This window comes from Arvicola amphibius, chromosome 17 (genome assembly GCF_903992535.2).
Source record: "Arvicola amphibius chromosome 17, mArvAmp1.2, whole genome shotgun sequence".
Taxonomy (NCBI): domain Eukaryota; kingdom Metazoa; phylum Chordata; class Mammalia; order Rodentia; family Cricetidae; genus Arvicola; species Arvicola amphibius.
This window is the reverse complement of record NC_052063.2, coordinates 6652822-6680592: the sequence shown is the minus strand read 5'-3', so window position 1 is coordinate 6680592 and position 27771 is coordinate 6652822. Positions and strand designations below refer to the sequence as shown.

At 41.2% G+C, this 27771-nt stretch overlaps 1 protein-coding gene across 7 annotated transcripts in view; it reads right to left on the bottom strand.

The window, feature by feature from the left end:
- Positions 1–27771, bottom strand: part of Anks1b (ankyrin repeat and sterile alpha motif domain containing 1B) — an 896366-nt gene that overhangs the window by 424745 nt on the left and 443850 nt on the right. For all 7 annotated transcript variants that reach the window (XM_038314479.1, XM_038314480.1, XM_038314482.1 and 4 more), the window contains 2 exons: positions 9097–9683; positions 7372–7441 (listed from right to left, as the gene is read on the bottom strand). In XM_038314479.1, the coding sequence (XP_038170407.1) occupies positions 7372–7441; positions 9097–9683 (657 nt within the window). The remainder of the gene's footprint in view (positions 1–7371; positions 7442–9096; positions 9684–27771) is intronic.

The window sequence follows — 27771 nt, the reverse complement described above, 5'->3', positions numbered from 1 at the left end:
GAATGGGAAAAGGGGAGATGTACACTAACGTCAGGCCAGTTCAGATGCCTGGATACAAACACACCTCTTCAGTATAAATGGATGCCACCTGCCAGGCTATTATTTTTAAATTACCTACATAGGCTACTTGCAACTGTCCATTGTAGATGAGCCAGGGGTTTTTCTATTAAGTAAATACCAAAGCTTTCCTCAACACAGACACACACACACACAGAGACACACACAGACACACACACAGATAGACACACACAGACACACAGACACACACAGACACACACAGACACACAGACACACACCACACCCATGCAATCACACAAGCAAGTACACACGCACACACACATTTTTGCAATCTTCATTTTCATAGATTAGTTTGTCAGATTCTAATGTTTCCTCATCTCCCCTTTGTTTGCCCTTCTAGCACCATCCAGTGTTAGTCTGGTGTCTGTTTTCATCCTATCCTCTCATTTCATGGAATCACATATGGGTAGCTGGACGGATAATATATTTTGAAAACATGAATCCATGCTATGTACATTAGTATCTTCTCAAGATAAATATAATATCTAATAGTATATGTTGGAAAGAATGGACTTTTATTCATGCCTTGATTTTTTTCTTTCAAAAGACTAAAAAGGAAAAGAGAAATTAAGGACAGGAGATGTCATCTCTTAAGATTGACTATATACTAGAAAAGCAACCCCTTTTCTTTTCATTAGAACTTCTAAACTGTTGGAACAGTATTGCTTCTTGTCCTTTATCTAAGATCAAGACCCAACAAAATGAACTTTAAGGGGTCTGAAGCAGCAGTTCGGTCAACGAAGTGCTTGACATGCAAGTACAAGGACCTGAGTTTGGCACCTAATACCCATGCCCCCCTCCAAAAAAAGCTGAGTGTGACGTGTGATGGTGTGTGCGTCTAATCTCAGCTCTGGGGAGGGGAAGGCAGGCAGATCTGCGTGCTTGTGGGCCGACAGCCTTGCCTCCCAGGTGAGTTCCACTCCAATGAGAGAGCCCGTCTCAAAATCTAAATTAAAACAAACAAACAATAACAAACCATGGGTGGTGCCTGAGGACTAGTACGTGAGGTTGTCCTTTGTCCTCCATGTGCACCTAAGTGCATGTGCATACACACACCAGCATGAACACAAACAAGTGTGCTCATGTGCATACACATGCATACACAATAGTAACAAATAGTAACACCGACTGTTCTAGTGAAAGACCATATTCTCTCTTTATATTTTATGCGCATTAGTGTTTTGCCATGGGCGTCAGGTCCCCTGAAACTGGAGTTAGAGACAGTTGTCATCAGCCATGTGGGTGCTGGGAATTGAACTCAGGTCCTCTGGAAGAGCAATCAGTTCTCTTAACCATTGAGCCATCTCTCCAGCCCTGATAGTCCCTCTTAAAAAGTAGACTTATCGTCCTAGGAAATACGTAAGCAGGGGCTGGTCGATACTGATTGAGTTCCGATCAAAGATGCTCTGGGAAATATTCCAGTACTGGTGGTTGATAGCACATGCTCAACCTTCCAGGTCTCTTCTGGAGGATTTAATATTTCTTTGAACTGTGGTGATGTATACTCATTGTATTATTTATTAACAATTGACACATTATAAAAAGTGCAGGCCACAGAAATTATCAACTCTTCCACACTTATGGAATGTCTAATCCCACCTATGGCCATCATATGTAATTTCAAAATGAGAGAAAGAAAGCCACACCCTAACACTCGAAACCTATATGTACAAGTTATTTTACTTTTAAAGGACTATTGGGGACGTATGGCATTAAATTCTGATGTCTGTTGTGCTAAGCACAATTAGGCTTAGGAAACAAGATATCTTGATTAGCGACTAATAATTCAAATTCTTACCTTAATATTCTGTTATTAAGTGATTCCTTTGGTTTAACCACCCCCTCCCCAAACTACATGACTAAATCATTCAGTGAAGTGTTACATAAAATAACAATAAAAATAAATCTCTGGGTTTGGATAAAATAGTGTTTTGTCTGCTAATGTATTCCACTACCCACCTTCCCCAGTTGGTTCTATTAAAAATAGTGCCGTAAAGAGAAATAAAATCAAAAATAAAACATGCTGGTTGCACAGCATTTCATAGAGAGGCTTTTATGCTCAGTTAATGGTTCGTGGGGAAGAAAACATTACTGGAGGCAAAGAAAATTCTTCCTCTGAAAAGGAGCGACTCCCAGATCATCAGCTGAGCTCTCAAGTATTATCAGCTGTGGGGTGGGCACTCACTTCCCAAGCAAGGGGCACAGTGAGGGCTGGGGCTCCCTGACACATCTCAGCACTGGGCTTGTTCTTTGGGAGGGACTTCAGGCTCTGTAAAGCCTACCTTAGGGTGATGATTAGCCTTTACCAAGAGTAAGTAAGCTATCGTTGCTGTCAGAACTATGCAGTTTCTAATAAATAAATAAATAAAGTTCTTTTATCCAAAATACAGTGTACTCTGTGAGCAAATTCTTTACACCCTCCTTTGAGCAGTTTTCACTTGTAACTAAAACTTAGATGAATTTTTTTCAGAAGATAAAATGCTAGTTTCTTTCTTTCCGGATGCCATTTAACTTGTAGGATATAAAATGCATCCTTAAAATATATTTTAAAGTTATTTTTATTTCATGTATATATTTGCCTATATTTTATGTGTGTACCATATATCTGCCTGGTGTCTGGAGGTTGAAGGAGGATGCCAGACCCCCAGAACAGGAGTTGCAGGTGGTTAGGAGATGTCACGTGTTTCTGGGAACCAACTCCAGGTTCTCTGCAAAATCAGCCAGTGATCCCCACCACCGAGTCACCTCTCGTCCCCCAAACGTATTTATGGGCTAGCAAGATGGCTTAGTAGGTGGAGATGCTTCTCACAAGGCTGGCTAAGTTGAATTTGGTCCCTAGGAACCACAGGTGGAAGAGAAGGGAACTGAATATGATTTCAGCAAGTTGACTTCTGAACTGTGTATGTACACATACACACATGCAAACCCACACACAGATATACACACACAACACACAGAGACACATACAAACCACACACAGCACACACATAGAAAGACATACACACACAATGTTACACACAAACCACACACATATCAAACACCAGACACATATACATGTACAAACATTCTTCCATGCACACACATGCGCACATATCCAATACATACGCTCACATATACATACACATATGCACATACACATACACTCACACACACAAACACACACTAAATAAATAAACACGAAAATACAGCTTAATAGAATGCTGTTTTCAGTCATGGAATTTCAACCTAACACCATCCATCCATTAATCCAACGACAGTCTGTTTATCTTAATGGAAATTATTTAGAGGTAGGAGGTACTTACAAGCTGCTTTGTATTGTAACGTCTACTGCTTGGTTATTCTGTGTATTTGTTACAACAGGAACATCCCGAAGAGATGGTTGTCACTGCCACTTAAGTGGATATCAGTCTCATCAAGAGGACTATAATAGATTCTTGGAAAATATGAGAATTTGAAGAAGAAGAAGTAAAGCTTCCTTGTGACAATGGCATGACTCACTAATAAAGTCAAAGGACAATTCCACATATAACTCGCTGGGAGGCCACTTCCTTACACTCCAGCTACAATTGGCATGGGTCAGAAAGACAAGCCAGATTTTCCAAATGTCTTTCTGTGTCATGTGCTCTAACGAGAAAGGTAAGTCATGCATGCTTAGATAAGAAGACAAGAGGATTTATATTTCATTCAGCACCTGCTACATTCTAGGCTACAGCAGAACAGCATATAATCTCGTAGTAGTCTTATGAGGTGCCTGTTAAAAACCTGAATTGATAGGTGAGGAAGTTGATATCAAGGAGGCCACAACATCAGTCAATTGAAAAGCTGGAATTTGAAGCCAGGATCATCTAATTTCAAAATCCAGACTCAGCAAGAACACTATGCTTGCAAGCCTAGCACGTACAGACATGATGATGCATAACCCACTATCTCACCACATGTCCAACAGCACCAAACAAGCGGGCATGGCAGGCCCAAGGTGGTCAGTACCACTGCTCCCTACTGCCAGGCCTCATCTGTCTGGCATCTGAATCTGGCTTCAAGTGGGAAACCAGACAAGTCTGCGACAACGCCATGCTTGTGCATGCAAAGTGAGAACCCGAGGTCCGAGCGAGAATAAATTCAGTAAATTTCATTTGGTTTTATTTCCACCTCAGTCTCGGACAGCTGAGCTTGCTGGCTACGTTTCAAACGACTATAATCAGTGAAGAGTTTGGCCCCTCAGAAGCCTGGTTTCACTGAGCAGAACCATTGCCATGTGAGCCACACAGAGTTCCCAGGTGAGCCGTTTTGGATTTTTAGGACTGATGATGAGAGCGATCCAACTTTCTTCCTGTTCTATAACTGTAAATACGTAAATATTTGATATTGGGGAGGGGGGCACTTAAAAGTGCTGAAGCAGACCACGTGGGAGCAAGCATGGGGTGTCTATGCTGCTCCCTCAAGCATCTCCACTACTTAGGTTTATTCGTGAAATTGCCCTCTGAGTTTTTAAGCAACAAATGTCACAAATGCTCACAACCTTTATTGATGCCCAGCCCTGACACTTCAGTGGCCTTCCCAAGCTAAATTCCAAGGCCTGATAATCCATACTCTCGAATACAGTATTTCTTCTCACTCACTCTTTGTCAGGGTTCTCTAGACATTTTAATTTCCCCTAAGGTAATTGGCCTTCTCTGGTTGTCTATGAGTTGTCTAGTGGATTTTTATTCCAGTTGACAAACTATGACAGTTCCAAGGATTAGAGCAAATTTAATGTTAAGATTTAAGAATAGTTAATATCATAAGATATTTTACAAAAGGCTTAGAGGTATTATTAGTATTGTTATTTTCTATATTCATCACGTTTAACACAATCTTTCTCTTGGTAGCTCAAGGTGAGAGCTAGAATTTAACACACATCTGCACGTACCTGGCACCATATCCTGCTGCCTATGTCTCTACCCCAATCCTGTATTAGTGTCTTCAATTTAAGTGCGCCAAGATCAAGCGGCCAGTAGACAGCAGTAATAGACAGCAGCGTCTTTTTATGTGACTGTGTGATTCTCGCCCACACTCGGTACCCAAAACGTTATTTGTGACATAGGGTGGCTATCACTCCTCTAGAAAAATTTGGGTTTGGTGTGTGTGCAGGTGGGTGGGGGCAGCAGGCTGCTGTAGCTGTGATTTATGACCAGCCGGGATGTTACGTGCTATGGCCCATCACTTGGCAGACAATTGGTGTGTAATTAAGAGGCAGAACTAATGCACCTGCGGAGCCAGTCTTTGTCAACAGTAACGACTCTCTGTGGCCGCGTTCTCCACTCTCCTTTCAATGCCGTTGCAGAAACTAGTCAATAAAGGTGGGGGTCGGACGGCAAAAGTAGGCATAGAAAGAAAACCAAGGGGATAGTCTGTGGGTTGGTTTAATACTGAAATGCTGGGCTGCTTCATCATTTTAAGGATGGTAACATTTGGAGCCCCTTTTGCAATGTTTCAAATACGGCAACTGAAAATGTTGAAACAAGACATTAGACTTTTCAAAAAGCTGGTGTATGTGTGCGTTTGTGTGTGTGCGGCACACACATGTGCTTTTGCTATGAAATTCATGCCTTTGCTATGCAAGGCATATTTTTTCCCACTCTTCCTGTTTAACATGGAAATGGTCATTATGCTACAGAACTAGCTGTGGGGGCTTCTAGACTCACCTGGTATCGAGGTTTAAAGTAATATGCATTTCTTGGTACTTGCTGCCAATCTCCAAGGAGACTGACATAGGTATAGATTTATCTAATATAGAATTTCAATCTCAGGCAGTAACAGGATGGGGAAAGGATCTGATGGGCAGAGGCTGAGCAGGAAGAGTGTCCCTACTCTCCCAACGCAGTTAGCCACCCCACTCCCGTCTTTCCCGACATGTGGCTAGGCTGCAGGCAAGCTGCACCACTGGTGTGTGGGGGTCCTTCTGTCTGTGTGCTGCTTTTATTGGTCAATGAATAGAGAAACTCCTTTGGCCTATAGCAAGCCAGGACGTAGCTAGGTGGGGGAAAACGAAACTGAATGCTGGGAGAAAGAAGGCGGAGTCTGTAAGAAGCTATGGAGGCACTGGAGGAGAAAGACACAAGCTGCCAGCCAGGACTTTGCTGGTAGGCCATGGTTGTGGTAAAATATAAAATAATAGAGATGGGTTAATTTAATATGTAAGAGCTTGCTAGGAATACACCAAAGTCAATGGGCAAGCAGTGTTTCGAATAACGTAGTTTCTGTGTGTGGCCAGGAAATGAATAAGTGGCCTCCTCCTACACACCACTGAGTGACAACCTGGATTGCTTGGGGAGGAGCAGTAACACCACTCAATGGCTGCACAACATCCTGCAGCTCTGAGAGCTGAGGAACATCTGATTTGCCACTGCCCATGGTTCTACCAGTTCCCTGACAAGGCAGTGGCTGCTCTTAGCCGTTCTGGGAATCACAGTAGGAGACTTTAAATTATCCCAGTGCACTGGTAGCTTGTGTTTATTTAAATTTGTTCTCCACTGATTTGAACTATTAATTTTAAATTTTAAAATATTTCATTAAAATACTTTGCATTTTGATGACAATGTTGTTTCGTACCCCCTAAAATCTTGTTTGCTAGGCAAGTTCCTTATTCAGCTCACCCGAGGCTGGGCTCTGACAATGAAATATAATTAATTTCTTTAAATTTTTAAAGAAATCTTGAAGTTTTAAAGGCATAGATATCTGGTATTTGGCATCATCTATCAGTGTTAAGCAAGAAGTTGGCAAAAAAAGCCTCAAATGGCCTTCTACTTTGAGTTGTAATTGTATAGAAGAAAACAAAACTATGATGTATTAAATAGTGATGGTAAATGAACTCCACAAGAGGTACCCTCCTCAGCAGTATGGGGCAGAAGAGGATGAAGGACATACAGTTTTTGCCAAATGGTGTTTAAGGCCTACAAGTTGTTAATTACTTTTGCCAGGATAAACAGGATATTTCACTGAGTGAGAAGCCACATATTAAATCATCCGATTTCACACCACTTTGAAGTGTTTTCTGCTGCATTCCACCTAAAGTCGAAGCTTCATTAATTAATATTTACGGACACAGTAAGACAGCAACATGGGAAACACTCTCAATCTGCCAAATCAATGCACTCAGTGGATGTTTCTTAGGCTGTCGGATCTGAGAACTGAAGAAAATAATTTACTGATATTCATCTTAAAATGTGAAGCTAAGGACCTTCATCATTTTCCACCCATTTCTTAAGCAGACTGATTAACCACAGCACAGAAGACAGTTTCTTATGTTCTCACCATTCATCTCCTCAAGTTCACTGTTGACTGTTGTGATTCCAACATCAATGGAATTCATTATTTTGTCGATCTGTGAAAAGTAAAAGCCATGTAAGTAGGTTGTTACATAGATTTGCATCACTGCATTGAGAAACAACTATGAAATGCCACAAGCACATATTCTTGGTGTTACTGCTACAGCAAACTGAAATTCAGGGACCAATAGCCCAAGATTTAAAGGCAAGGAAACATCCTTTAATTTTCAAAAATATATAAAGTATTAGCTTACTTATTTTTATGCACAGATGACTCATTAAGTCAGAAACTATGAACTCTTTAAACCCAGACAAAGAAGGGCTAAGGATGGGCTCATTGTCCAGGTCTCCATTCTCCTTCTCCCAGAAGTCACAAGCACTCACTGGGGAAGGCAGGTTTCAGTTTGTGGACAGGATTATGGGAGTCAAGTTCTAACTAAATAGTTTGAGCAACCACAAGCCAGTTGGTGGCATTAATTAAAGAATACAGCCATAAAAATAATTTAAGTCTGTAAGTTAAATGCTTTAAGCTTATCTCACAAGAAGGCATCCCAATCAAGATTTCTGGAGTTAAAAATTTAAAAATGGATATACTAATAAAAAATATCAGTATATAAGTTTGGAATTTAGATCTCAAACTATCAACGCTAGACATCGAAAACTGCCCCTCCTCATATTAGCCACCTGAACAAAATGGAAAATTTCGAAAGGACAATGGGCATTAATTACTTAAGTGTTCTAGTTTGTTCACTGTGAAAAAGATGCGGGAACATCAAGTGATGTTTTTCCCGCAAACAGACCAATTCAGAAAGTCATTATCAGAGTCAGGTGCATTTCCGGTTCTCAGACTACCATAGTCACCTCATGTACTTCAAAGCTAAATCTTCCTGGCATATTCTTCTCAAAAACAAAAATGTGACCTGTTAGGATGAACTATTGATGTAGACTTGGTCCATTCTTAAAAGAAATTCAAGAAACAGCAAGAAGCATTACTATTTTATGATGTGATTCCTTCAGGGAAAAAGAGATTGCATAGTTTTACAAAGGATCCTTTATTTCCTGAGTAATTCTGTCAGATTAAAGACTTTGTCTTTAAGTGGAGTCTGAAGTAGTGAGACTTGACCCCAAGATGTATTTCTCTTTTAATGTGCCACCGAGAGCTGCAAATGGGAAATATTATATGATGTCTATCTGTTGGGTGGTTCTTGAGAAAGAGTCAGGACTGTCAGCTTTCCCACTAAGGCTAGATTCATAAGGATCTGTTCTGAAGATATAAGACATTGCAAAGAAGGAAGGCACGCTAAGAAAAAGTTTAGCAAGTAGCAAAACAACACAGAGAAAAAGAATTGTTTCTTCCAAAATAAGATTTTTCTCAAACTGTTAGGCACCGTTAGTGCCTGGTGGGACAGGAGGGGGGCAGTCTCCTGTACTTCATAGCTACTTATTACTTCTTCTTGGTAACAATTTCTATGGAAACAAAGTGTCCCCCACACGTGTGGAAATGTGCTCATTTTCCCCCTTGCTGTGAAATTACTGTCTATTATCCTCAGAACCTTTCCCCTCCAGTTGGAGCTGATGAGTTCATTACGGACCCGGACTCCACCCCCACCCACTTCAGCTTCTGAAAGCTTTGAAAAACTAAACACCTTTCCTCCAAATCCCATTCAACTCCGAAGCCCGTACCAAGAGCAACGATAAAAGTTCGGCTTACTTCTTCCCATTCGGACGTGAATGAAGGCGTCCTTTCGGAATTATCTTTAGAACTGCGTTCAGCCGTGGACGACTCGCTCCAGTTAACCCTCGCTTTGTCCTTGGAAGGGTAGGCGATAAGATCGGAGTCGGACTTAGAGACATTTTTGGATAAGTGCATGTCGATCAGGGCTTTAGGCAGCGACCGTATTCTCCCCAGAGTACACGCTCTCTCCACAAAGCCCCCTGTACTCGCACCCCACTGGTCACCGCTGCGGGATCCGCTCCGAGACGTTCTTGTTCCAACGATGGTATGGTTCTCGAGTTGGTGGCTTCTTTTGTGGAAAATTGTTCTACTGACCACTTTGGGTTTAATCTTCTTTACCACCGGCTCTGAGTTATTTTCTACTGGAGTCGGTTTGAAAGGCAGAGGACTGCTTGCCAAACTGGCTTCACCTTGTCCATCTTCGCACGGATTTCTTTTCCCATACAGATGGAAAGGGTTTTCAGGAGACTCACAAGCTGGAGAGGATCCGTGGAGAAGGCCTGCGAACTGCCCGGCATCATATTCTTTTGGCGGATCGTCGTCTTCCCGTTGAGAGGGGTCATCTGTAGAAAAAGGAGAAAGGCTGTTAGGGGGCCTTGCTTGCAAAGGACTCTGAAAGCCATGAGACAGTGGCAATGCATTTATGGACTTTTATATACCCTGGCAGATGATTTATTTACATGATGTCATATTTTTGCTTTAGGAAATGCCCATGATCCTATACTGCTACATACGAAGTGCACACGAGCATGTGTCTGTAAGGGGCTTATGTGTTTGAATTAAATGCCTCTGATGCACCTCAGGGTTCATTTCAAAGGCAGAAGCTGAGCAACAGCATGACTATAGATCCTTCCTTCTTGTCTCAAGGGTATTATGTTTGATATTACATCAACAAAATTGGGTTTCTTGAAGTGGGGCAACCATATCCCGGGCCTCACAGTTAGTGATTGGTCATGTCGTAGGCCATCAGGCTGGCGTGGTACAAACTGATAACCATCTTCACCTTTCTCATCCATTACATTCAAAAGCAAAATCCTGCGGAATATATTCAGTAGAAATGTAAGATTAATAATCCTGAAAGTATTACTTAAGTATTAAGATAATAGTAATCAGATTTTATGAGTTAAACAGAAAGAGATTTTTTCAGGCTCAGTCCAGGCGAGTGGCACATCTGTGCCGTCACTGAGAGGCACGACCCTTCCACAGAACGGACGCTGAGCTGTTCTGTCTTTCTTCTCTGAAATTGCACACCTTCTGGTTCCTTTAGATCTTTGCAAGTGCAATGCATAAAAGAAATCAAAGAATGGTGATTTTTTGTATTGCCTTAGAAACGTTTCTAAGATAAAACATGAAAATCTCTCTGTGATTTAAAACATGTTCTCTCTCTTTTTTTTTTTTACGGCTTGATTTGTCTGATAAAGTGATACTGAGGAAAAACCTGTCCACAGGACTTAGCAAAGGAAGACAGTTTACCTTGTTTTACCGAGATAATATTAATTCATAGAGATTGGCAAATGTTTGCCAAGATTGAAGCTATGTGATAGGCGAGAGCCTAGTCTTGTGAGGTCAGAAACAGCCAAGGTGGGGCATACTGACAATACGCTAAGCTGATTGGCTGAGCCACACTTTGAAAAAGTTAATTATTATTACAAAACTCAATTCCCAAAGAGCTTATGAATTAACAAGTGACATTGAATGAGCATAGGTAACTTCTAGGCCCAGAATTGAGAGTTCCATTCCTTTTCTCTCATCTGACCTTCATGGCAACCTTGTGATTTAGTTAGTAACAATAAACATGATCTTTCTGGTAAAAACATCTATGAACAATGTAACAAATTTTCCTACTTTTGAAACACTGGAAATCACAGTGAAACTCGGCTGACATCTGTTCAAGAGTTGGTACACACAGATCTTTTCTTGGTCCTGTACCTAGGCCCTTGGCCTCCAGGTTTCTCTCTCCCCACTCCCCCCCCCCCCCCCCCCCCCCCCGCAGCTGGTAAAAGACTGTTTCTTCTCGGCTCTGCATATATCCAAACCTCATGTTGGTTCATGTTAAAGTTTTCCTGAGGAGACCATATTTTCCTACCCAGACCTATCCCACTGCACCCCAGAATAGAAGAAAGAAAAGCACCAGCAATTGAGTTCCAACTATTTGAACAAGAAGCGATCTTTACCCGTCTACTTCTATGTGACAGCCATATTGGTTTTAGCGCAAACCTCCATCCCTTCGCAAAGGTTATCCTGTCCTATGTCGACTGCATTTCCCATTCTTCTTGTAACAGAGATCATTCTTGGGGCAGAGGTCACAGCTGGGACAAGACAACCAGGAATTCTTTAAGGACTAGTGTTTCTTGATTCTTATGTCTCCTTGTTAAGAAGTCAAAGCAAACACACAGCTTAGCTTGTTGAAATTTCTGTGCTTAGTAGGGACTCCAGCGTCGGCTGGCTAGAATACACATTACCACTGAAACAAAAGAATAATTTAGCACTGGCTTACTAAAAAAATAATCAAAGGGGCTTCTGAAGGAGAGGGCCACAGTTTTCTTCTTCATGACTAGTTTAGGAATGGGAAAGAACAGTGGGGAGAGCAGAAGCGTCTTGTCGGCTGTGTGTGCTTTTTCTCAGAGACAGGCTAATACCAGGAGGAAATAAGACCTGGCAACCTCTTCCTATTTATCTCCTCTTCCTTTTTCCTGGGTGACTTGGAGTCTCCGCTGCACTTCCCTGCACCAGCAGGCTGCTCGGAGAGGACAGTGATGGCAGGGAATGGTAGAAGGCAGAACTGTGGACGGAGGAAGTTTAAAATTGCATTTCGAATGTCACTATCAAGGCTAAAGTGGTTTCATTTGGAAGGAAAATTGAAGACTGTCGAAAGACCTATTATCAGAAAAAGGTCCATAAGTCTTAGTCAAAAGGGTTTCTGACCATGGTGGTTATCTAGAATAATGAGAATTTTAGGGACAGTATATTTAAAGTTTAAAGGATTTCGTGAGTGACGGTTTAAGGTTACCGTCACCTCTCTGTTTTGACTAAAATGACTATAATTATATTCTCGAGTGATTCATATGGACCAATCTCTCCAGTCACAAGCAGCCACTTCCTTAAATGAAAGGGAATTTAGTTCTCAGCTTGTAGGTTTAGCCTGTGAATAACAGTCCTTAGCTCACGACAGCTGAAAACACATTTGCCCAGAGTGGGGGAATAGTTCTTGCTTGTTTCAGGGTTCAGATTTTAAAGGTTACTCAAATCAAAGAAAAGGAGAAAATTATTTGAAACCCGAAATGACTGATGGGGATTTATCCATCCCTGGCTATAGCCACACCCCTCCCTATGCCACACCTTTCTCCTGCTCACAGTCCAGGACACAGACTGGGGCCAAGTGCCTAACATTAGCCAATGAGAGAGCAGCAAACACAATGTGGGGTGTGGACAGTCTGAAAGGGCTTCTGCATTTAACTAGCTGCTCTTGGAATCTTGCCAACATGCAAGCCAGGCAGAACTGCTAGAGGAAGAAGGGACACATACAGTTGTTTTAAAGTGCAGTGGTTCCCCCTCCCCCCCAAGGAATGCTGGTGTCAATACAGGAAATGATTGTCATTGAAAAAAATAGACTGTTATACTCAAAGATCTAAGAAGGAGGACATATCTCACTCTATGGGGCCACAGGAAGGTACATGAGGCCAGACAAATGACAGAGGAAATAGGGAGGTTGTGAGCAAGTGCCTTTTCCTGGCTTCTATGGGAAGAAACAAGCAAAGCTGAGAAAAATAGGTTGAGATTGGCTAGTTGGGATCAGTTCAGCAGAGCAGAAGGGCCCGTCTCCAGTTGTCTGGTGTCTGACCCTGGGTAATTAGGGCAACCTCAGACCTGTATGGCAAGCGATTATGGAGTAACAGTGAGTGCTGCTGAGGTGGCCCAAAGTGGAAGAGAACATCCGGATTCATGAGCTAAACGATGCCTGTTATTCCAAGCTACCGAATTTGAGGTGGCTTGGTATGTTGTCATACACTCACATTAAATGCCAACTTTTCAAAGATCAATACATTCTTTAAAAAAGTCCTGCAGTGTTTCCATTTCCATATCTGGGACATCATGATATCAATAGTATACACCTTAAAGAGTTGGGGCTTCACTGAGTGAAGTTACAGACCTTAGTCCGTTGGGCTGCTCTAAGAAAACCCTACGAACAGAACAGCTTGCAAGTGACAAAGAGTGTTCATTATAGTCCCAGAGGCTGACAAGGCAAACGAAGACACCAGAAGGCTGTCTGATGAGAGTCCCCCACTTTCTAGCTCATAGACGGCATCATCTAACTGTGTCCTTACCTTATTAGAGGCAGAAGGGGGCTGATGAGAGCCTTTTATGGGACACTAATCCCACTCTTAAAGATATGGATCTCAAGAGTTCTCTACCTCTTACTATCTTCTACCTTGGGAATGAGGGTGTTGACTTACGTATTTAGGAGGATACAAATATTCAGATCTCAGCAAGAAACAGATAATTTCAGTTGCATATAACAAGAGAATAACATGTTTCTTTTATTACAATAAACAATTCTAATCTAGAGGTTCCATGATTTATAAGGAATATTAATAAGCAATATTAATCGGTGGCATTGCACATCAAATTAAGATTTGTTTTGACACGGTAACTATGTGAGATTTATCTACTTTATTTTTATTTAAATGCCTTTATAAGCACACTTTAGAGACTTCTGCATTCTGTTACAATTTCTTTAGATGAAACTTAGGCAAAGCATAGAGATCAAACTGTTTTCATAACTTGTCTTATTTGATTTCATACTTCTCTTTTGAGAAAGTAGGCTTCTCGTGCCAAGGTAAGGAAGTAAATATGTGTGGATTCTAATCTGATAATCATTAGCACTTCAAAGAAAAGCCAAAGTCTGTCTATTGGTAAGAAGAACAATCCCCTTCCCACCTTTGTTCCTGATTTTTATCACCTACATAGATATCTGAATAACAGTAAATTAAAATTTTCATGTTAGGATAAAAACCAATTATGGAAAAAGTGACTATTATTCTAGATCAGACTTTTGTCTATGGGGTTAATTCATTTCCCTTCAGAAAAAAAATCTAATCTTAGAGACTTTAGTACTAATATTGGTATTCGTAGGAATGATTGATTGATTGCTTTCACAAATACATATAGAACACTTTCAGTGTGTTTGGTGGCACAATTTCTGTAGGGCCCAAGGCAAAATCACTCCTCCCGGCTATTAAATTTCAAAAAAAGGCATAGCTACAGGCAAACAAGAAACAGTCTTGTTTTGGATGAAGTTATGGGGCTAAGATAACAAGGTAATGAGATAAAAATAAAGAGAGATGTTTAACCGGGTGGTGGCGGTGCACGCCTTTAAGCCCAGCACTGGGGAGGCAGAGGCAGGAAGATCTCTATGAGTTCGAGGCCAGCCTGGTCTACAAGAGCTAGTTCTAGGACAGGCTCCAAAGCTACAGAGAAACTCTGTTTTGTTTTGTCTTGAGAGAACAAAACAAAGCAAAACAAAAAAACCAAAAAACAAAACAAACAAACAAAAAACAACAGAAAAAAAAGCAAAGAATAAAGAGGTACGTTAGAAGGTGAAAGGGGACTCTCTTTCTGGGGATCTAACGCTGTGCAGACATAGGGATCACTGAAGAAGAACTGAACCTTTGGAATTTGGGCGATGGTTAATGCAGGCAGAGGGAGGAAGAAATGAAAGGCTTGGGAAAGTTATTGAGGAAAAGCAAAAGGCAGCTATGGATACGACAGAGCGGGAGGGAATGGGCAGCATGGAGGAGAGCAATAGAAATGACATCCTAAACTGTGTCACCTGCGTCTGGGTTTCCGTTAGTGATTCTATTTCTACTTTCACATCTTGAAAGGTTTTCATAATTTCATTCAACTCTTTGTGTTTTCAGTCTTCACAAGGGCATTTATTCGTGTTCTTTAAGATCTCTAAACACACTCATAATTGCTTTTACGAAGTCCTTGTCTTGGGCTTCAGCTAACTTGCATTTTTCCGGGCCTATTGTATTAGGGTTGTGAGCTTCTGGGGGAGGGTCACTGTCTCGGCTGCTCGTGTTTGTGTTTTTGTGCTGGGATCCAGGTATCTGGAGTTATGATGTTTGAGGCATCCCTCGGTGTCGACATCTAGTTTTGTCTTTGCTGGGCGGATGTTCAGTTTCTGGTTGCTGCTGCCCACTGTGGATCTGAGACAGATGTAGTGGGCTGTAGGGTCCCTGGGCGAGAGTGTTTCTGTGACTCAGTGAGTCACACAATAGAATGGAGATGGGCTAAGAGGAAAGAGCGAGAGATGCACGGGGAAGGTCCGCATCAAGACGCATGACGGGGAAAACCTAGAATTTCAGAATTAAGAGAAAGAGTTAAGACAATAAACAAAGCGCAGGGAGGGAGCATTACACGGATTGTAAGTACGGGAACTCAGCTGTGAGACATCTGGCCTTTCTCTCTGCTCTTTCTCTCCATGAGAAAATCAATCCTAATGCCATAAGATAGGGACAGGGAGGTGCAAAGGGACAACTGAAAGGTGAGCCCGGCACGTCCTGTGCTGCCAAGGAAGGAGCTGGACAAACAACCATGACGCACGCTAACAGGGTGTGAACACTCCACCTGAATGGCTTCCCACTGGTTAAATTGAAGATAATTTGAGGAAACCATTAAATAATCACAGTAATGGATTATAGCCCATTTAATGCAATGGAAAAAAAAAACACGAGCTCATGAAAACATATAAATTTTTTTGAACGTTTGCATTGGAATGGGGAATAATTTCAAATTGCCTCCTTGTAGAATAAATATGTCCTTGGTGTGAAGAGAAAGAGTAATTTGATGATGGGAAATCTAGGAGGTGGTACCACTTTAATCAAATAATTAACGTTGTTATCATCAATAATAGAACAGAGCAAAACTACATTCTCATCAGCTAGGGCACAATACAAGAAATGCAGAATCATTTCTATAGATTCCTAACAATAGATGAATAACCTGTCTAGTCAAACAGAAATATCAGATAAGCCCAGTTTCTAGGTCATTCTACAATGTCATCTACCTGTAACCTTTAAAGGTGTACACAACACAAAACTCAAGGAACGAGAGAACAATTCCCAATTAAAGGGAACTAAGAATGCATTACAGTCTAACACAACATTTGACCCCATCTGGTCTTTTATCACAAGGCCAGTATTCCTGGGGATGCTAGCAACACTTGAGTGGGGTCCGCGGGGCTAACGGTGGCAACAGATTAATGTGAATTTCCTGATTTGTTGCTGCTGTGCTTAAGAATGTACTTGGCATCTCGAAAAAAAACAAAAACAAAAAAATTAATGCACTTGGCTATAGGACAAGTTCTCAAGTTCCAAAAGTGAAGGCCAGGGATATGTCAAGGTTTTCAGATTGTTTCCAGGAAGCAAAACCATTTTTAGGGGCCTACGAGATGGCTCAGTGGGTAAGGGCACTTGCTGCTAAGCCTGCTGACAGCTCTGTCCCTCGGACCCACATAGCAGAAAGAGAAAATTGATTTTTACTCCTTCAGGCTGTCCACACCCATCTACCCCACACTCAGACGAATAAAAGTAATTTAAATTTAAAAACATGGCGCCTTTAAACTCTCTCTCTCAGTCTCTCTCTCTCTCTCTCTCTCTCTCTCTCTCTCTCTCTCTCTCTCTCTCTCTGTCTCTCATGAGCGCATACAGTTGTTCAGAAGCTGCATGACCTGCCTTCCCAGAACAGCACTATGCCATGTATCTTTACATCTCAGCCGTAGGGACGGCATAGTCATTCCTTAAGTAGGGATGTCCCTGTCACCCCGTCGATGTACTGCAGTGTACTGTGGGAAAGACAGAGTGAAGAACTGGAAAAGACATCCTATTTAAACTCCAGAAGAGTTCTAGATTTTTTAAATTTTAAAATAACGTTTGTTCTAGGTTTTGATGGGTATTGCTTAAGTCAAATATTTGGATGTTTAAGGTTGTTCTTTCAAGGCTGCTATGAACTTTAGTTTTGGTTAGATGGTAAGCTTATATCAAATGTCCATACTTACTAATTATGTAAGTTTTATCCTTTAAGTAGTGAATGGAGCGTACACATTTTGTAAAATGTTAAAAGACAAAACACATAACACATAGGATACCAATGGGAACAATTCAATGTGCAGATGATGGTTTCCTTGGTATTCTTCCTCCACACTTGGGTTAACAGGTTCTCTGCTATTTCTGCACCCACGTTTATGAATAAAATAGGATTTTTCTGTCACCTTTGTTACACCAACTTCAGGTTTGGTACCATGACTGATAGCCTCACCAGTTAGGGTGTGGAAGCTGTCCAATTCTCTGCAGAATCTCTCAAAGCTTAATCATTTCTCTTCTATTTACTTTACCTTTAAAATCATCTAGACTTCTGTCTTTTTGTGGGGAGATTTTAAATTATCCATTCGTTTTTACTGTTGGTCTACTGGACAGTTGTATACATTTTGATGCCTTTGCTATCACTATTTAGAATTTGATGGTTGACTTCGGCATTGAATTCACTGGTGAGAACTTGCTCATTTCTTTTCTTGCCTTGTGAATCCTTTTCTAATAATATGTGGTTATATCCCCTTCTCATTCCTAACACAGTCTAGTCATACCTTTTATTTGAACTTTGCTTCTTGGATAAAAGGTCTCACGTACCCTAGGCTTGAACTCCTTTTGTACCTAACTGAAGATTGCCTTCAGCTTTGGATATTCATTTCCTGCCTCCATCACCCTACTGCTGGGATTATAGATGTGGTTGTCCTGGCTGGTTTTATATCAACTTAACATAGCCAGAGTTGTCTGAAAGCAGGGAACCTCAATTGAGAAAATGTTTCCGTAAGATCTGTCCATAAGGTATTTTCTTAATTAATGATTCACGGAGGAGGGCCTAGCTCATTGTGGGTAGTGCTACCCTGGGCTTATAACACAGACAAAATCAATTTCTATGGTTTCATGTTTCATGTTTCATGAGATAAGTTTCATCCTCAGGCCAAGTGAGGGGGATCATGCCTGTAATTCCAGCAGGTGGAGGCAAGAAGATCAAGAGTTCAGGTTCATCCTTAGCTACAAAGCAAGTGTGAGGTCAACTTGGGTTATATAAGACTGTCTCAGGCAAACAAAACCATACCATATGCTCTCAGATGGTGGATGCAAAGCCATATGCATTTGATCAGGTTCAGTTTATTGACTGACCTGTTCAAATCTTTGCTTGACGACAGGATGTTGAAATCTCCTATTTTTAGGACACTTGGGATGCTTTTCTGATAGTTCTACTAAATACGTATAAATACATGGGTGTTACATGAGTATACTGTACAGTCATGTAATTTTAAATGCATACACGCTTAGAGTTTTCATATTTTCCCAGTGATTCAAATCGCATATAATTTCATAATGACCCTGAATGGAGAGCAAGCAATGCCCTATTGTTCCGCGCGGACTGTGTTTGTGTGTGCTGTGGAACGCTCTCTGAGTACCTAGACTACTCTAGGACTTTGAAATAAAATATGTGCATTATAGAGTGAATATTCATAAAATTTTCATTCAAAACATTTTCAGTGGAACCCACAAGTTTTTCCTATAATTCTGAATGACTTGTACTCTACTAAAATGTAGGTTTATTAATAAATTGACTTGTCATGCAAATTTGTACTTTGTAATAAATGAAGCATTTATTACAAAATCATTACTAAATGATTTGAGTACACAGATAAAAGAGAGCTTACCTTCAGCTACAAATGTGAATCAAGTCGATTCTTTTAAAATATGATTCTCCCCAAACATAGTTTTATGGAAAGCAAAGAATAAATCTGAGGAGCTTTGGTAATTTTTAAAGAGTTCTAACTATCATATGATATTTAGTTAAAAAAATTATCAAGCAAAATGACCATTTTAATACTTTTTAATATAAATCTTAAACTTGTTTTGATTGAAGAAAGTTAGAACTAAATCATTATAACACACCTGATCTACATCTCCCATCAAGTTCCTAAGGGATATTGGGTGTTATCATAAAGTAGGAAGTGTTACCCGTGGTTTTCAGTTCTCATGCGAACTTGTATGAACACAACTTGAACTTATTCTTCTGCTCCCCTATTCACAGAGCTCACGTGTTCTGACTAGCATGTTGAGTTTTACCCAACTATTAAGAATACCTTTCCTACTGCCTTGCATCTCAGGACAGATGGGCACTCAACAAGCCATTGAGGTAACTATTCAGGATTTATATTCCCTTTGTTCCTCAAGGTAAAAAACTGAGCTAAAATTCCAAAAGTATGTGACAATATTTAATAAACTCCAGTTCCTTGCAAATGGATTTGTTTCAATGATTACAAAGGCTAAGATTCCGCAGGTGGAACAGACACAGGTGTAACATTTACCACGTGCCTTTTACATCCAAGGTGATCCTATCTCATTTAATCCTCACCTAAGCTTCTGAAGTAGGTGATATGACATGGGTACTGACAAGAAATCACATAGCTAGTCAACAGAGGACCAGCCATGGGATATACAAGTCTGATGCCCCAGTACATTTTCGAGGCTTTGTGTCTGCAGCTAGCCCAGAACTTCTATGATGTCAGCATTGTATGCCATCTACAGAGCTTCTATCTGAATATCATTGGACTTTGAAAAGCATCCCATGAGCTCCTCCCAGGTATCAGCAACAACCTCTAGATATTTATTCTGACTGTATAATTAGCCCAAAAAGAGAGTAGGTAGCAGAACGTACTGACGGCATCAGGTAAGGTAGCGATAACATTCTCCCCTGCAAACAATTGAAGATCAATAGCTGCTTTTCTGAAAGCACACACAGGCAAGCTCTATTGTTTCTCGTTCTATCAGCCCTACGCTCTGCCAAAATCAGCGTTTAATGCAGAAGCTGGAGGATGCTGGATTCCTGGCACCTCCTGGACTAGAATAGACCATGCGGTTTGGCTCTGATTTCAAACATTTATAATCTTTTCTCTTGCTCCCTTTGCTCGATATAGGAGAGAGGCTATCAGCCAATTTCCCCACCGTTTATAGCAAATCCCAAAGCTCCTTCATTTCCAGCCACTCAGCTGCCTGGGCAGACTGTATTACTAAATTATTGTATCTTCTTGGTACAGTGCCTGATCTATCTTGGCATGCGTTATGCATTGAAAGAAGCTCCTGTTGCAGCAGAGGAAGCTGACTGCTCTCGCTCTTCCCACGCGTCTTTCCTCTGGTACCCTCAACCACTAACCTCTTTGTTCATCCTGCAGAAGCCAAGCTCACAGGGGCAGTTTCTCATCTATGCCTGCTCTCCCGGGGGAGTTAAATGTTTCAAAGGGTGTTCTGTGTGAGGAGGGTTTCCCACAGCTAGAGAGAGCCAGATGGGTAAGTGGCCTACAGTGGCAAGCATTTGGAACCAAGAGATTTTGTTCTTCCCTCGCCAGAATGTATCCTTTGTAGGGCTGCACTCATCCTAACCATGCATCTTCTCAGAGAGAAGACATTACACTGAGAGGAGGGAGAAAGGAGCCCGTTAACTCAAGCCTGTTGTTTTCAAAAGTGTTGGCTCTTTGGATTAACTTATTTTAAAAACTTTCTATTTTTATCCTATACCAACTGGTTATGAATGCAGAAGGGGGAAGAGAGGGAGAGGGAGAGGGAGAGAGAGAGGGAGAAAGAGGGAGAGAGAGAGGGAGAGAAAGAGAGAGAGGGGGGGAGAGAGTGAGAGAAGGAGGAGGAGGAGAAGTAGGAGAAGGAAGAGGAGGAGGAAAGGAGGGAGGGAGGAGGGAGAAGGAGAGGAAGAGAGAGAGGGAGAGAGAGAGGAGACAGGAGAGAGGAGAGCTATTCTGGAGAAATGAAACAAACGAAGTATTATCTTTAAATAAAAAGAAAGTACTTGTGTAACATCAAAGGATGGGAATTGTTTCTCATGGCCCTGAAATGAATACTCATGCTACTTCAGGTTTCAAAGGACAGACCTCGGATTTGAACACAAGTCACTTAAATATCCTCAGCTGAAGCTCTGGGAATGTAAAACATGCAAATGTGTCCTGTGAGCTTGCTATTCCTGTAAGCAACGAGCAGCCTAGATTTTTTTTCACACACATCCCGAGAGATGTCTCATCTCGAAAGAGCACGAGAGTCATCTAAAGTCTGATCCTAGTGACAAGGCACACCCCAGAAAATATACAGAACTGTGAAAGATACATTCTATCCAGCAAGCTCCATTTTAAATCAACATCGCTGTTGCTATGGTAAGAAAACTGAATGTAAAATAAAGTCTTCTATAAGGGTTTGGCCCTGTAGCCATGGCAACAATGAATGATACTTAACTCTGCTAATGTTTCCATTTGATCCGGGGAGAACTAGATGTGCTTTAAATCTATGTAAGATGGCCTAGAAGAAAAATCGATTTCTTTATGGCTATCTTTCACGTGCCCCTCAGCCAATTAAAGAAGACATCACAAAAATAGCAGCCAGGGTAAGAAAAAAATGCAGAATGTATGGGCTTGCTTAGGTTTTCCATGATCGTTTTTCAGAGCTTCACTTTCTCCAATATGCTAGTAAATGGGATACTCATTTAGCAAAATACTGGGTAGCAATTTTCAGGTTGGGGGTATCATGTAATCTTCCATAGATGGGGGAAAAAATGAAAAGCAATCAAATGGCAATTTCCACCGCTTTAATGCAGAAGAGGAAATATTAACTTAAAGCAAGGAAATATGGAAATCAATGTTCCAGCTCTGCCAGACGCTAATTCTGATTTCTCTCCGACTTTCCAAACCGTCTTTTGATCCATGCCACCCCCACCACTGACACATCCCTCTTGGCACTGGCAGGATGCCCACAATGCTGAAATGGACATTCTAGGTCTTCCTCCTACTCAACCCACCAGCTGCACATCTAATGCAGCCCATAACCCTGGATGAGTCAGTTCCGTTAAGTCCCCAACAGTCGCGTCCTTCCAGTTTCCTGACACCCGTCACGGGCTATTTGTTTACATGTTGTTTTCCTTATTATTCCTCTTGTCTCCAAATGTCTGTTGAAAGATGCCTTAGGCTTGGCATACTAAGACATGTTTCATCCTCTGTCGATTCCTCTGCTAGTCACTTGCAGTCTTGGGCTTACCAATCACCCAATTAATGACAACAGCTGAATTTCCCGTTAGTCAGATTTCTACCTCCAGGCTCCCAGTCATCTCAGCCCATAACCAACCTTGTCGTGGGCCCCCGGTGGTTCTGCATCTGAAATATACTTATGATCTACTGAATTCTCACACATGACTTTTCCACGGGATGGCTTCAACAACCTCTTCACTGGTCTCCCAGCTTCTACTCTTAATGTCTTGTCACATACCCCACGCCACAGAAGTTCGTTAAAGCAGATAGAAGGTAAGAGTTTTGCCAAATTAAATAGGGAATCCACGAAGGCTGCTTCTAAAGAATCATGAAATGATACCTCACTAGAATGAAGTTCACTAGTTGTGAAGATGTGGGATACTGTCATGTGGCTTCCTGGGGCTAGACAGTCCCAAGCAAAGGCAAACACAGGTACGAGGGTTTCAATGCCGAATGCACTGGAGGAATAACAAGAGGTGATAAGGCTAGAGGTGAGCAAGGAAAAGCGAAAAGTAGTGCCAGAAACTTATGTGACTTTGTGACTCACAGCAGTGTGACGGCAGAGCTGGCATCACATATGACCATTTTCCATTACCATTATTAGTAAAAACAGAGAAAAGGAGAAAATGGTTTACACAATTCTAACAACTAGCAATAATTACAACTAATAACATATCCATATGCTTTTTTCCTATTTTGTTTTCTGTACACATGTAATTTCAATTAAACTGGGACCACTCTAATTAATTATTATTATCATCATCATAATCATTATTATGTATGTGTTGGGGTATGCATGCAATAATATAAGTATCAAGGTCAGACTTTGTGGAGTTCTCTCTTTCCACCTTTACATGGGTTCTGGGGTTAAAATGAAGGCTTCCAAGATAGGCAGCAGGCACCTTCACCTTTGGACATCTGAAGCACGATTAATAAAAGCTCAGTGACAGATATTGGGGTTCAACCTAAAGATGCAAAAAGCAAAGCAGCCAGCCACTGACTCTTACCTCGACCTCAGTTTGAAAATGGCGATCCTGCCTCAGGAATCTCAGATTGAGACTGTGTCTGAGAGCTGTCTCCTCCCATTTTATATTCCTCTCTAGGGCTGGGATTGAAGGCATGCGCCATGCTATCACATCAAAGCTGGACGGTGCAAATGAACAGAAGGAAAAGAGCCCAAGAGAATGCTCGAGAATCAGAGACCCACTCGTTCATACACTCAGGAGCCCCATAAAAATATGAAACTGAAAAGTACAGTGTATATGCAGAGGACCGGGTGCAGACCCTTGGAGGCCCCATGCTTGCTGCTCCAGTCAGAACCCATTTTCAAGAAGTCAGCACAGAGGCAAACACAATCTGTCAAACTTTTAATCTTTGGCTTTTATTTTGAATGGAATACCCTGAACCATGCGAGTCTCTACTTCCATCTCCACTCATGCTAAGTATCTTCGGCATAACTGATGCATGTCAGGCAGTCAGCTAGGCGCCGTGTTGCTGATGGGCAATGCTGTCTGTCTACCAACAGTCCTTGCCTGCCATAAGGTTTGGGGAATGGCCTGGTTGCTTTTGAACCTTTCTCAATCGGCCTTTCTGATAATGTGCATCCGTTGATCGATTGAGTACTTCTCTTAGGTTCTCTTATTTTCTTCTTTGTAGATTAAAGATAATTTGGTACTGTTTTAGCTCCTTTCATAAGATATTAAACCATCTGACATTGATACAGAACACCTGTTTGGTTGGACGCATCACCTCAGCTCCCTGACACCCCTTTATCCAAAGTGTCTGGAATGTTTGGTTGGGGGCTACATCCCAGCTCCTGGCATCCATTTCGGAATATTGGGTGGAAAGCCCCTTCCCCTGGGAGTTGCCTCAGTCCAGGCTCCACCTCGGAGAAAACCTGCCAAACAGTGACCCCCTCCTCAGAGAGGGTCAACCACTCCCACAGGCTATTTAAACCTTAGTCAGAGAAGCAGTGAGCAGCAGTCAGTGAAGACAGTCACAACAGGTCAAAGTGCAGAGAATGAGTGACCGTGAGCTCTAAACGAGACACAGTTATTATATATGTATATATATTATATACACACACACACACACATATATATATATATATGTATATGAAATTCTTAACAAATTAGGGATAAAAATCTGGCTACTTGCAAAAATGAACAGAGAAATATATATGTTAAGGTTATTGCTGAATCTTTACAGGGAACTGCCTCAGTATTTCTCACATCAAATGCAGCTCGGTCTGTCTCTACACTTTCAGAAACGCAGGGAAGAAATAGCAGGGATAAGTGTTTTGCATTTTGACGGGAGGGTCAGGAAGTCCTGAGTTGTTAAGCGGTTACTTATCTCTGGTCAGGTCTTGTCTGCTTTATTGTATAAGTGGAAGTGTGAATCTTTGGGGACTGAAAATCAAACCAGACATGTTCTCAGCTCTACCAACACTTAAAGCAATTGCTTTTGTTGCTGTGACTATGTCACCTTGCCCTCTTCTGTCGTGTTCATTACACAGAATTTGTCCCTATAGTTCCCGGGCCTAGTGGGTACTCACCGCCTGACTCGGAATCTTGAAGAGCTAGAGACCGAGATAGCAATGATACCATGATCTGTATTTTGGTACCGATATAACACGAAATGCAATAAAAATACAATCTAGTTTTTATTCTAAATTTAAAGATTAAACTTTTACTTTGCAATTTTATGTTGCAATTGCTCCAAGGAGTAGAAAAAAAAATTTAAATGCAAACTTCCATAACAACAAGAAGGCTAAAATCTTCAGATATTCTCCATTTTCTTATCATTTCCATTAAGGGATCCACTTGAGTCGATGAGCTTTGTCTCTGGAATAAAACCCAGCTTAGGGGAGAGAATGGAATTTACCCTTCTAACTAATTCATTACACATAAAGCCAAGTGCCGCTGGTTGTGTCGGGTTATAGGATGGTTTTCTGGAAAGTGTTTAAAAAAATACACAAATGAGTAGTTCTAATGTTACTTTAAAAATCGGTTTTCCACTCGAAACAAAACCCCCCAAGTTACTTATCAAAACGTACCCTCTAATTCTTATCCAAAGAGCGCTCCCAAGTGAGCGGAGGATAACCCGCCCATCTGAGTTTAGGGTCCTTACTTGGCCACCAAAGAGTTTTCACTCCTCAGCTGTTTTGTTTCTAGCAAGCCAAGGCACTTTTGTTTTTTCTGCTTTAAATATTATTTTCACGGTTCCATTTATTTAGGGGGAATTATTATCTATGGTGTATGGGTGGAAGACAAACACTGGCAAATTATGGCATATTCATAATTGAATGCCTCCTGTACTCAATCTCCAACACTGCTAAAAGAAGCCGTCACCCCAACATAAAACTGAGTATGTTTAGTATAAAACTGCATTAAACAGACCCTTACGGTTTTTCTTAGTTCATTTGGAATGAAATCAGCAGAGTTTTGTGTACACGTTTTCATATAAATTCACCAATTCCAAAGCTTTTTTTTTTCACGGTTTTTAAAAGCATATTTGAAATGGGCAATGGAAGGCCATTAGTAACTTGATAAGTGAATGGGCCATTGTATCATTTGAGAGAAAAATATGGAGACGCAGATTTTGGCATTGAATCAAAGAAGGATGAATAGTACATTTTCCCCAAAAGGAATAGCTATAGTATTCAAACATCTAACAGAGGTATCTGGCTGATTAATGGAGAGCAGGAATGAAATTGAGGACAGGCATTACGGAAGCTGAACAAGGCCCCAGTTATATTGGTCAATGGGATTTGAAGTCCTAATGTAGGGTTTTGATTAGGCCGTCCTAGGTTCTTCCTTCTGTTTTACCCAGTCAGTATTACAGACATTTTTGAAATATCTATAAAATCTCACTACCTCATCCTTTCTAATCCATAACTGGTTCCAAGTCATTATTGAAGTCTCAGTATCTTTTCCTGACAGAGGCTTATTCTAATGCTCATTCAAGAAATAATTGTTACTGACCCTTTGCTGTGCACCCCTTATAGCCGCCCACCTCTTTCTGCCACTCTTTAATTTTCTTATTTTATTTACTTAAGATTACTTTTTTTTGCTTGTTTTGTACCATTCCCCTCACTATAATATAAATTTTTAAGGTCAATGATTTTATAGGACAATTATTTTATTCTATCATTATCACGAACAGCTGAATTCTGGTACCTAGGCTAGCCTCTGGAATGTGGCAAGTGTCGTCCTGCCTCACATGGGTCACAATGAGAGTTCTCTAACTAGTCTCCTTGGTCCAGCCTTCCCTTCTGCCAGGTCGTGTTCTCCACCAGGGCTACACTGTTCTCCATAATTCGAGTTCACTTATGCTGTATCACTATTCTGAGCTCTTCAGTGTTTCTCTATGATTAAATAGATATCCCCAAAGCACAGGGCAGCAAGTGCTATCACTTTTAGTAGCTCAGAGAAGAGCATTTAATGGTTTCTTTTATTTATTTTAATGTTCATTCTTATAAACCATCAAATAGATGGCACAGTAAGTCCATGATTTCAGAGATATTACTTAAGATTAAAAAAAAATCCTATAAATCCATTTAGGGACCTAGGAAGCAAAAGAAAACAAGGAGTGTATCCTCAAGTGAGTCTGAACTGTACTATTCTAGAGAATAAAGCCCAGAACCACTGTTTCAATTCCACTGAGTCCCGGCTTTCCTTCCTGGCATAATAGCTACCACTTTTTGTTTTGTTTTTCCTGCCTTAGTGAATTCAAAAAACCTGCAGCTCTGTTTGTCTTTCGGGACATGGTTTCTCTTTGCAGCTTTGGAGCCTTCCTGGAACTAGCTCTATAGACCAGGCTGGCCTCAAATTCACAGAGATCCGCCTGCCTCTGCCTCCCAAGTGCTGGGATTAAAGGCGTGCGCCACCACCATGGCTCTATGTGCAGCTCTTACCCTCATTCGTATGTTCTTTTCTTGTAGTCCAGCTACATCCTAGGCTTAGAATGCCATTGGTTTGTGGTTTTACCCTACTCTCACCTGACCAGCTTCCCTCATCCTATGACATGGCTCAGCTCAGGTTACCTACCCAGGAGACCTTCTTTTTGTTTCCTCTTCCCTTCTTACAGTCTTTATTGTCATAACATCTTCCAAGTAGAACTTTCCTAGGACTAGGGTCAAAGTGATCTTTCAATTAATAGTCCCAACCTCTGCCATAAGGCATGAATGAATGCTTAGTTAGAACAACACTTACTAAGCTATTGAGAGCCATTCATTGTTAACCTTTCCCCCACAATACTTCCTTGTATGATGTACATTGCACTCCTTCATTTCATTCAGTCAATGGTAGAAAATTCAGGTGCTAGTTTGCTAAAGAGACAAACGAACAGGTTCTTACAACACCCCATGCTAGGCATTGTCAGTGGTGTGATGTGAATCTTGATTGTTAACTGCATGGGATTTAGAACCACCATGGGCATGAATCTTGAGGCATGCTTGTGGAGGTGATCTAGATTGTGCTAATGGAGGTGGGGAGACCACCCTAGAGACAGGTGGTGCCATTTCATTG